Genomic DNA, 12,447 nt, shown 5'->3' with positions numbered 1-12,447 from the left:
TAATGATCGCAAAATTTATTTGTAGTGAAAATATTTGCTAACAAAAAACGCTGTTTATGAAAAATAATGTACAGGATGGTTGAACATTGCTATAAGTATAAAATTACATATTCAGATATTAGTAAATTTTAATTTTTTTTTTCGATTTTTGTCCATGGGACGAAGCACTGTGCGTTGGTCCGATGTTCTATGTATGAAATTCGCAGCATTCTTCAGTCCAGGTCTTTGATGCATAAGTAGCGATAGGAAAGATCAATGCGTTTACTAATTTTAATTTGTTGCGATGGGATATTGCAGAGTCTTTCCATATTCGTGTTAGTTTTATAGTCGAGTTACGAGCTATTGCTAGTCTGCGTTTGATTTCCTCGTCACAGTCTCCCTTGTTTGTTATGAGGGATCCGAGGTAATTGAACTTTTCAACCACCTCAAAACCATCAATCTCCCTGATGTTAGTAGAATTTCGGTCTATTATTGACTTGCGTTTTCCTTTTGTTTAGCATAAGGCCATGTTCCGCACTGATCTTACTCAACCTTCTCATTATTTGAACAAGTTCTTCCTCAGAGCATGTAAGAATTAAGGTGTCATCGGCATACCTAAGGTTTGTGATCTTTTTTCCACCTATCGTTAGTCCGCCTCGCCAGTCCTGTAAGACTTTTCTCATTATGTACTATACAACCGGGGTGATGGGTGATACTATACAACCTTGTCTCACACCACGTGTCGGACTAAAAGACTTCGAGAGAGCGTTGTTGACTTTGACTTTTTCGGAGCTGTCTTCGTCAATGTATACTACCGGTCATAATCTATGCATGCGAAACCTGGACACTCAAAACGGACATTATAAGAAAACTGCAGGTCGCACAACGGTCAATGGAACGAAATATGCTGGGAATAACCAAGAAAGGCCGTAAAAGAATAGAGCGGATACGACAAAAGACCCAGATAATAGATGTCATCCACAGAATCAAATCCAAGTCAAGTGGTAATGGGCAGGACATCTGGCAAGAAGGACGAACAACAAAAATTACAGCGTGGCAACATTTTGAAGCGTTCTTTAGGCATGATTAAGATCATATGCGTGAGTATGCGTTGGGTAGTGGTAAAGTAAGTTAATTTACCCTTAGTCTTCCTCAAAAATTCTGCCTGACAGTCTTGCCTTGAGAAAAAACTGTGTGTATGTGGCTACCTTTAGACCAATTAAAAATTTTAAAGTGTTCTCTAAGCTTAATGATGGTGTGTTTAGTATCATCTGCGTGAGTATGATATAAAACACGGCTATATTATACGCGCCATATGTATTGTGTCGCATCTTCAACCTATCAATTTTATCCGCGCACGAGGAATGTTTTATTTCTTTACAATTGCCGTTCCACTTTAAAAAAGCAGACTTTTACCGGTCTCGAGATATGGGAGGTCGCTTCGCTCGCATCGATGGAATTTAACCATATCGAGGTAGTAAACAGACAGAAGAAAGTGCTATATATAATAAAAATATACAGGGTGGCCCGTCGAAAACGTTCCACAAGGCATAACGGCCAGGGTAATTTTTTTCAGAAAATCCAAAAACACGTTAATTTTGTTTGTGAGGGGGACAACTTTTGCCCCAAAAATGATTGAAAAATCTTCAACCCTCTAAGCGGGGGTGTCATCCCCCAACTTTTTTTAAATGGGAAGGGGGTCAAGTGGCACCGCAATGAAAAGAGCTTTCTATTCTCTATATTTCCCCCTTCGTTTTTGAAAATCGGTCGAGTCATTGAGAAAATATGAAGGATTGAAATTTGAAAAGTTTATTTAAATATTTATCAGAGTAAATGATAAGGATAAATTCCTTCGACCAATTTGCTGTTTTTTCTTATTATTTCTAGATGTTTACGTATTTTTTCACTTGCCACAAAGTTGAACGATCAGGTGCGGTAGTTGCTAGATAGCTGTTCTATGACTTGTGCGTTGAAGTTCTCAATATCGTTAAACTTTTTAACAATTATGGTGTACTCACTCGCAGAAAAAGTGGAAATAATCGAACTTTATTTTAAAAATAATAAATGTGGCTATCGGTTTGCGCAGATATTCAATGAACGCCATCGTGACAAACACCTTTATGGCAAAATTGTTCGCGAGTTAGTAGCAAAATTTTGCGAAACTGGTTCCGTTATGAATAAAAAGAGGCAGAGGGAAAACCCTGTAGAAAATGAAGCTATGGAGGTATTTGTATCGGGCCAAGTTGCCATGGATAGTACGCTGAGTACAAGAAAATTAGCCAATGAGACCGGCCGGCGCCGGCGGCGTGAATCGTATAAGTATCCAAAGGATATTAAAAAAACACAAGTTCCATCCGGTCAAAATTCAGTTGGTACAAGAACTCAACGAAGATGATTTTGATCGTCGCTTGCAATTTTGTGAAACTGTGAGTGAACGAGTGACGTATGATAATAATTTCCTATTTATGTGTGTTTTTCGGATGAGTGTACTTTCTTTTTGAACGGTGTAGTTAATCGACACAACTGTCTATACTGGGCTGAGGTCAACCTCAGGGATTTTCACGAGGTGCACACACAAAACCCTCAGAAATTGAACGTGTGGGCTGGTATTTTTGGAATTTCTATTGTGGGTCAGTTTAACGATATTGAGAAGAACTTCATCGCACAAGTCACAGAACAGCTATCTAGCAGCTACCGCACCTGATCGTCCAACCTTGTGGCAAATGAAAAAATGCATAAACATCTAGAAATAATAAGAAAAAACAGCAAATTGGTCGAAGGAATTTATCCTTATCATTTACTCTGATAAATGTTTAAATAAACTTTTCAAATTTCAATCCTTCATATTTTCTCAATGACTCGACCGATTTTCAAAAACGAAGCGGGGAAATATAGAGAATAGAAAAATCTTTTCAATGCTGTGCCACTTGACCCCCCTTCTCATTTGAAAAAAGTTGGGGGGTGACACCCCCGCTTAGAGGGTTAAAGATCATCAGGGTTGAATCATTTTTGGGGCAAAAGTTGTCCCCCTCACAAACAAAATTGACGTGTTTTTGGATTTTCTGAAAAAAAATTATCCTGGCCGTTATGCCTTGCGGAACGTTTTCGATGGGCCACCCTGTACATATAATAAAAATATATGAAAGGTTTATAATCTTTAAAGAAATGGACACTGGATGTGAAATTTACCCTTTCAAGCTGTAGGATTCTCACAGTATACCCATATCTGTCGTCTAGACTAAGAATTCTTTCTTCCAAGTAATATCTAAATGGATAGTGCACAATAGGAAGACTTATAAAGTGCCTTGAGTTGTTTCTTTTTAGATTGAGAAGCTTATCTTTCATTCTTATCTTTGTCATTGGCATGCGAATCAAGCGGAAGTGGATCTCATTTTCCTTATTTTAAATAGAACACTGTAGCACCAGTGACGGTTCGTGGTTATTATTGCAGGGAGGTCATTATCTAAAAATATTATATAATTTATTTATATTAATTTGTATCTTTAATAATTAAGAAAACCCCTTTATAAAATTAGTCAATTTTAGAGAAAATATTGTCTTTGCCCTCTTAATTTAAGCTTCGCCTAAATAAATACATCGTCCTTTAAAATTTGAAAAAACAAATACATTCTATTTTGATTTTTAGTATATTTTTCTAACTATAGCTTTCCATTCATAACTTCTAAACCGATCTAAACAATTCGTGTATTTATAAATAAGTTTAACTCTGGCCGTCCCCTATATATACCAGAAAAATTAAAACCAACTGTAAACCGTATATTTTTTGATACAATCGAAAAATCAGCGAATATCTGGCACAAAATTTGCATAAAATTTGCATGGCGAGATATTAATTCAAACATGATGCATGTGTGCGCTTGGCGTTTAGACCAAAGAGATTAGTTAGCAATTAAAATCTTAGACAGATATACGATACCGTATCTCATACAGAAAAAAACAGTTGTATGTACAGTTATGAATGAAGATTTATTCAACCTATCTGTCTAATTTTTAACAAGTCTTCAAATGTGCAAGTTAAATAATTGAAAAATCTACTTGTTTGCATTTTGTCTGGTATATTTCTTTTAGTTTTGTCCACAAAACATCCCCCTTTAGAACTTCGTCTATCATGTTAAGAAATGAAAGTAAATAATAAAGCGCCTCTCGTGTTTGTTCGCACTCTAAAAATTTCAATTAATGCCTGTATATATTTTTAATATATTTTTAAAATTTACATGTTTTTAATTGTAAAGTAATATATTACATTTAAATGGAATATATTACATAACAATTATGTCAATTACAGGATTACAAGCTTGTTTTCTAACATTTTTTAAATAAAACGAATTATAAAATTTCAATATATGTATATTTGTCGTAGATAAGAAAAAAGTAAAATATAAAATGGACAAACGCTTACTTACATTCAAATAAACTTCCACTTTTAACTAGACTGTATATATTTTATTGGATTAGCCATTCAATTCTTATTTCAAAAAATATATCATATACTATACCGGGTGCGTCTCAAAAGTGGCCCACCCTATATTTCTATTTCACAAATAAAAATATCCGACAACACTAAAATCACTGAAACTTCCGCGGCTGACAACGAAAACTGAAAAATATAACGGCACTTTTTGTTTTGGACCTGCATATCAACATTACGCTGTACTATTATGTGTTTGTTGTTGAAATAATATAAAATATCTAATTATAACTTGTAAATTTTAATATTTTAACATGATTTTAACTACTTTTGACAATAACTAACTTTTTGTTATCAAGATGACATTTTAGACGGCAACTGACATATATGTCATAATATTTGAATCTTAATATGTATGTAATATAATTCTAAATTACTATAATGCAACTTTATACTAAGAAAACATTTATACATTCACAAAATACAACAAAGTCTAATAATATAATTTGAAAACAATGAATATTGAATTAAAATTGAAAAAGTTAAGCGCGACCCCTTGTGTCAAAATTAGATGATTAAATTTTCGCAATTTTTACACCATTTGATGACGGGTGGCGCCTCTAGTGTTTGTTCGGGCGGTTGGTCTTTTACTCCCGCTTATGGCCATTAAAGAAAAAGTTCTAAAGGGGGATGTTTTGTGGTTTTGTCATAGATTATTGACAAAATAAAATAAACGCCATAAATCTACTTTAGAGTGACAGGCATGTGACAGGCATAGGTGACAGGTAATGCAAGTACATTGACAGTTATAAATTTCATTTCAAAATTTCACAAGGCAGTTAAAAAATGTGAGTATAATACGTCTTTTGGGATCACTTTCACTATGGCAAAGGGAAGATAAACATAGAAATATACAGGATGGTTCATGCAGCGTTCCAAAAGAAACTCCGTATCGGGTTTTATATTTGAATTTTATATTTTTATTATCTTTCTTTGCAAGATATATTTGAAAAAATATTTTTTTAATAGATCATTAGCATTCAAAGTATTTTCAAAGTAATGTACTATTTTAACTAGACTGTATAAGTTTTTAAGTTAATGGATTAGCCATACAATTCTTATTTCAAAAAATATAACATATACTATACCGGGTGCGTCTCAAAAGTGGCTCACCCCTATAACTTTTTTATTTTTTCAGGTAAAACAACGATATTTGGTATGTTAGTATATGACATAAATTAGGATTGATTGACGTATTCAATTGTTTTTGGTCACTTCCTGTTTCACCGGAAATGAATACAACTTTTAATTTTTAAAAGGCACCCCGGTATTTTTTTACTTTATTCGATAGAAAATGACAGTCTGAATCGAATGACATATCATATGTCAACTTTTGACATATTCGCTCAAAAACAATTTGTAGTTTAAATTTCAATCTCGAGTGCTATGGTTGTGTTAAAAAAACACTACTTTTTAATCAAGTAGCCTTAAAAAAATAAATTGGATCGTCTAGTGTTTTTAGTGTCTTGTCCTGGCCGGTTAAAAGATGCCCAAATCGTATTTTTAATCAAATCTCAATTTTTTCAAATGGAACGAGGGTGGCTCATTAGCATATTTGAAAAAGCATTTTTTTACGAATAATTTGATACCACACACAATATTATTATATTTTATTACTTATTACACTTTATCTAAAGAATATACTAAGAAAACTTTATCTTATTACTGTCATTGTCATGGATCCTCTCGTTGATCAAATTTATATGATTCTTTGAGACCAAGACTATAGACCCTGCAAGACCAAGGCCAAGACAGTCTGTTCTTGCATTTGCACATCACTAAGTGTTATAACAATTAATCTCTTGTTACAGATCCATCAAAAACCATGGCAAACGTATACGTCGGCTTCCACGATCAGCGCAGCTGCAACCGCATCCTGAAACCCCCCGGCGGCGGTACTTCCAACATCTTCGGTACCGACTTGGTCGTACCCGACGTAATACCGAACCAAATCTCCCCGAAACGCGAATCCAAACAGTCCACCACCATCCAACACATAATCCAGACTGAATCATCCAGCACCAACACCACAAGTACCACCGAGGAAAACCTAAATTCCTCCGCCAACATCGAGGTTCCTCGCCAAAACGGTACCAACGAAGTTACAATTAAGGAAAACGGTACTTCTAACCCTCCCGACGTCACCGCGGTGGTAACGAGCAAAGTAGAAGAAATGAAAATAGAAGAAAGATCGACGAAGAGTCTAGTAACCGAAACTGACTCTTCAGGCAACACCAAAGTTATTAGTAACGACTCAAGTTCTGAAGGGTCGGTACAGCTGAATTCTAGCTTCAAGCAGGGTTCAAGTATCGGTGATATACTCAAGCAGGACGATGTGATAGAGGAGAAGAAGAAAGTGAAGTCTCCAACGCAGCGTGTACCTCCAGGAGGGTATTCTTCGGGATTATGGTAGAGTCAGTATAGTTTAAACAGTAATGGAGATTGCATCGGAGGAATTAGAGATTTGGTCACGTTAATCTTTGCTATAATGGTCATTTTAAAATTATAAAAAAATGTTGTTAAAACTCTCAATATAAAGACGATCAAGAAAAGAATAATTGTGTTAGTTATTTCTTTGCAAAAAAAATGATATAAATATTATTATCATATTATATCAACAGTATTCAATAGTTAATTATATCAACAGTTATCGTTCAAAATTGTGTCAAACCAAATTTTGTTTTTTGTCATAGTTTCAAAACATCCTGTGGGAAAAAAGGGTAAAAAAACTCTAAAAACTAATACAAAATGAATAAAAAAACAAAGTAATCACCTCAACCTAACATTGTCTAGAAAAGAAATTGTTCAACTCATTATTATTGGAAAAAAACTATCTAATTCTGATAATATACAGGATGAGTCTTAAATAAGTGTAAATATTTTTAGAGTGGTATATTTCGACCCCAGGAACACGTTTACGAGTTTTTTTTCCCAAAAAAGATGTTAAACATCGTGTATATTGTTTAAATTTTAAAATCGTGTTTTAAACAATAAAAACCGTTTTAAACCATAAAAATATGTATTTTTTAGAAGGAAAAGAAAAATATGTTTTTTTCAACCCTGGTATTTTCAAATTAATTTCTATATTTTATAAAATATGTCTCTTACAAAATCAAGCTATAATTTATTATTGTCTTCAATAAAAATGTAGGTAGCCTTTTATTAGATATATGATCTGTGGGTGAGATAGTTATAAGAACTCCATAAACGAAGGTAATAGAAAAAAAAATGTAGCTTGTCACCTTGGACTTATTTTTTATATTTTAAAAAAATTCGACAATATTAGAAATCTTTCACAAAATTAATTGTAGAACATATTGTGTACATTTATGAGCCTTTGCCTTATCTGACTCATATGATATCTTTATAATTAAAATATATTTTTGTCTTTTATTCTAATTATTTTTTTTTCTTTAAATATCGTGACCAGATCAAAATGAAACAGACTGAAGAAAAAAGCAAGCGCAGTCCTTTATGTTTTAATTTAGTTTTCCTTTATTTTTTTTCGTTATTATCATTTGCTTTATTTTCCCTATTTAGCCATATTATTATCCATTAATTCCTTTATTGTTTATGTATAATTATATTCATATTTTTAAATCTTTATTATAATCACGTACATTACCTTATGTGAAAATGTTACTAATTTTAATATATATTTATTTCAATTTGTGTATCTGTTTTAAGATATGTTTTATGATATTTATAAATCTTGTAACTTTATATCATCTTTTTATATGAATAAAATAAATATATCTATAAAATTAACTAGTTCGTTTTATTACTCATCATCAGTGATGAGCAAATGCCAGACCAAGACTCCTTTGGTCTTGATCTTACAGTTAATAAGTAGTCTTGGTTTTGGTTTTGCTACAAGATTTTTGCAAGTCTTGCATTATTTTTAATAGAGTTTTTCTAGAGGCACATCCTTAAGTGACTGACATACTGATTAATCACGATCCTGCTCAAACCACTCAACGTAAGAAGCTCAGTTTTGGCATACAGGTTGATTCTAGGGTGTAGAGGTTCGATAAGAAGGGATTTTTTGAAATTCCAGTTCCAAAGGGGTGAAACCACCCCTCAAATATTACAATATTTTTTATTTAAAAAACGGTCAAGTTTCCGAAAAAACGCTCAAACACGTATATTTTATTTTGTTTTTTTACATATCTTAAGATTTTTTAAAAATGTATACAGGGTGTTTCGAAAAATCCGGTCATTGATTAATCACGATCCTGCTTAAAGCGCTTGACGTAAACAGCTGATTTTTGGAAAACGGATTGACTTAGGGTGTAGAAGTTCGATAAAAAGGGATTTTTCGAAACTCGAATTCTAAGGGGGTGAAACCACCCCTCAAATATTAGAATATTTTTTATTTAGAAACCGGTAAGTTTTTCGGAAAAACTCTTAAACACGTATATTTTATTTTGTTGTTTTACATATTTTAGGATTTTTTTTCAAATTTATACAGGGTGTAATGACACCATTGAGTAATCACGATTCTTCTTAAACTGCTTGACGTTTAAAGCTGATTTTTGGTAAACGGATTAACTGTGGGGTGTAGAGGTTCGATAAGGAGGGGTTTCTCGAATCTCAAATTCCAAGAGGGTGAAAATGACCCTCAAATATTACAATATTTGTTATTTAAAAAACGGTTAGTCTTTCGGAAAAACACTTGGACACGCATAATTTATCTTATTTTTTTTACATATTTTGAAATTTTTTAAAAAATCATACAGGGTGTTCCAAAAAGTTGGGTAATTGATTAACCACGATTCTGCTTAAACTGCTTGACGTTAAAAGCTTATTTTTGGCAAACAGATTTTTCGAAAGTCAAATTCCAAGGAGATGAAACTACCCCTCAAATATTACCAAGTTATATAATAATATCGCCATATTGTTTTTTCTCATGCTGACATAAATGTGAGAAAATTTTATCTAGTTTGTATGTTAATGGAAATTCTTGCTTTGCTTTATCATCACCATTAAAAATGATTAATTTGACGCGATTCGACAAATAATTAATTCGCAGGTACACACTAGTTTTACTTATAAAATGGTAGCGATCTTCATTTCATAGCCGTCGCTGGCGCCGTTTTTTTTCGATCGTATTGTTTATATGGCTTGCAGAAGCGTGCAAATTAACTGAGAGTCATATAACATCCCGTTAGGACTAAAATTCCTACTCCTCGGTTTCTTCACCCTGTATATCAAATAGAACTCTTTTAAAAATGCTGTTGTCAACATAGACTTAGAATAAAATATAGACTACACTATTTACATTTAAGCGCGGTCCAATATTAATTTTTGTAAACATGTTTACTCCTGGGTGCAGCTGACCTCGGCCGTCTGAGTCTTTCGCCTCCAGCCTATGTTGTCACGTCTAAAATATTATTAATATTTTTTTTGTTGTTATACACATATATTGAGATATTAAAACTGTATTTTAATAAAGTAGTGTTTAATAGTAGAAAGATGTATTAAATAGTCCCTATACTACTAAATTATAAGTCGGAGACTATTTAAAAATGACAAATTCTTTACAATTTGGCAACACCCATCAATCGCCGGGTCGCCTGTTCATTCTTTATTCTCTCGTAGTAGAGCCATAGTAGAGTAAAGCACGTGTCGTAAAACCTTGTTGTCACAGTTTCTCCATGGCTATTTTATTGTTTTTATTGGATGTTTTGATTTTGTATTTTTTGGATTCGATTTTCTTAGTGTGTAGTGTCGGTTTAGTGTTTATTTTGATTACTTTTTATTTAAAAACTATAAAACATGGTTCGTCAGTGCCAAATTTGTAAGAAATTGGACTATTTAAGTCCTGGAACAACATTCCACAGGTAAGTCAAATTTACTATTTTGGCGTCAGTGGCGTTGTAGAAAGGCGCTTATTTAGATAATAATTTAGTAAATTATAAACCCTGGAAAATCTGTATTTTTTATATTTATCATTTACGTAAAGGTTCTTACTAACCTCGTTATTAATATAACGAGTAGATACATTATTAAGTACATAAGAAGTAGACACATTATTTTCTTGGGCATTGGTTAATTTAATGCTTTTTTTTATGAAAAATGTGTTTCTTTTTATTCTAAAACCATCCTTAGAATCTAAAATAACATACAGGAATTCCAGAATGATATTCCATTATGAAACAACAATTTTTAAGGCTTATTATAAACTATAAACAATCGAGAAAGTCGAAAAAATTACAAGCTACCAAACATTTTAAAATACCAAACATTCCTTATTTTTTTTCAAGACTAAAATATTTTACAAACATTACTTTTTCCCTATAGTTTCACATCAGGTATAGAAATAACTACGTTTTTATGATAGGGTCACCATTATGATAACAAAAATGACGAACAATGGTCCAGAAATGTAAACAAGTACATATTTTTTGTAAATATTTTTCTTACCGCTTGCATTTTTGTCCATTATTATTTCACAAATTATACAGGGTTATGTAAACCAGGTAGATATTTCGTTTTTTTTATATTAAACAAAGATAAAATAAATATGCCATTTTAAAATTTATCCAGTACTTACCTAGAGTTTTTTCTTTTTTTTTCTCGACTGTTAATCTATTATTAATTTGTAATACCGTATGATCGAAAAAAACGGCGTCCAGTTGGCTTGGAAAAAACCATCGATACATACTCCATATAATTTTACATATAAAATGACAGCGATCTTCATTTCATAGCCATCGCTGACGCCGTTTTTTTTCGATTATAAGGTATAATTTTCATTTTTTCTTTTATAATGTAATATCACTTAAGTAATATCACATATAATCTGAAGATAGTTTTAGAATTAACCAAAACGTAAATCTTTAATAAAACAATCTGTTATTATTTGCCATATATGTATGTATCCAAGAAAATAATTTACATATTATTATTATATGTTTTACTGTTTTTTATCTTTATTTGAAACTCAGAAATGTTGCATTGGCTTTCTAAAAAAATGAACTTGTAAGTTTTTAAAATGCTTCGTTTCGGAGATACAGGGTGTAGAAGTTTCATTTTTATTTCGATTTTTTTCCAAATAATTTCTGAAGTGACGTCAATATTTGGACGAAAATTGGCGTTTGGGAGTTTTTTGACATGAAAAATTAGATTTAGATGTCAATTTGACTTTTACTAATAGGGGGCGCCACCTACATATTTTTTAAGTTATTTGAAGAGTAATACTTTTTGTCTGTATCTATATAAAACTACTGAGAAAAATTTACATTTCCAACGTTTTTTACTTAATAAGGTCTCTTGTTGACACTCGCCACAAGTATAGTTCTCAAGATATTTGGAAACGAATTAATCAATACATTCTTCATAAATTATTTGGAAAAAAGCGAAATAAAAATGAAATTTCTACACTCTGTATCTCTGAAACGAAGCATTTTAGGACATAAATTTATACTATTTTTTTTACTGATTTTATTTGCAGATTATGCTGCCAAAGTTTCCTGAATACAATTCCGACCACTCTGTATATCAAGATATCCCCCATTACGTACTAGTTTTTCTTAATAATTTTCTATACATTTTCCAACGCCAAGATGTACCAAGCGCATACAAATACATCAAGCTTCAAACAAGCTTGCACGTTGACAGTAATACCTACAGTAATATTGTATTATATTAATGTAATATTTTTGAACCAATGTTCAATATTACTGTAGTAATACTGTTTATACTCATGCCTTTTATATTTGTTTGAATTTGGTGCATATTTCCATTGAATAAAGTATAGTCACCATTACCATTATTATACTTACTCTATAATAAAGACAGTAACGAGTTAAATAAATGTAGTTTTCATTTTATTCACTTCCTAAAAGCTTGCTTTAATGGAACAGATTCCTGTTTTTTCTAATTTACATAATAAGACATCACTTTTACCGGAAAAAAAAATTAAACAATTATAAAGTTTTTTCTCTTTCTGTTCTATTATATCTATAGAATAGATC

General features: G+C 32.0%; 1 protein-coding gene and 1 long non-coding RNA gene across 2 annotated transcripts in view; both read left to right on the top strand.

Annotated features, from left to right (window-relative positions):
• The window catches only part of LOC115887464, a 29,750-nt gene extending 22,353 nt beyond the window's left edge, over positions 1-7,397 (top strand). Inside the window, exon 2 of the mRNA XM_030906899.1 lies at positions 6,280-7,397. Within this exon, the coding sequence (XP_030762759.1) occupies positions 6,294-6,881 (588 nt within the window). The 5' untranslated portion in view covers positions 6,280-6,293 and the 3' untranslated portion in view covers positions 6,882-7,397. The remainder of the gene's footprint in view (positions 1-6,279) is intronic.
• Positions 7,398-9,718: 2,321 nt separating this feature from the next.
• LOC115887448 lies at positions 9,719-12,283 on the top strand. The gene is made up of 2 exons (XR_004051083.1): positions 9,719-10,311; positions 11,925-12,283. It is a non-coding gene; the product is annotated as an uncharacterized LOC115887448 (long non-coding RNA).
• The last annotated feature ends 164 nt before the right edge of the window (positions 12,284-12,447 follow it).

The sequence above is a fragment of the Sitophilus oryzae genome, unplaced genomic scaffold (assembly GCF_002938485.1).
Source record: "Sitophilus oryzae breed Bouriz unplaced genomic scaffold, Soryzae_2.0 scaffold_115_pilon_pilon, whole genome shotgun sequence".
Lineage (NCBI taxonomy): Eukaryota > Metazoa > Arthropoda > Insecta > Coleoptera > Curculionidae > Sitophilus > Sitophilus oryzae.
This window is presented reverse-complemented; position numbering and strand designations above follow the sequence as displayed.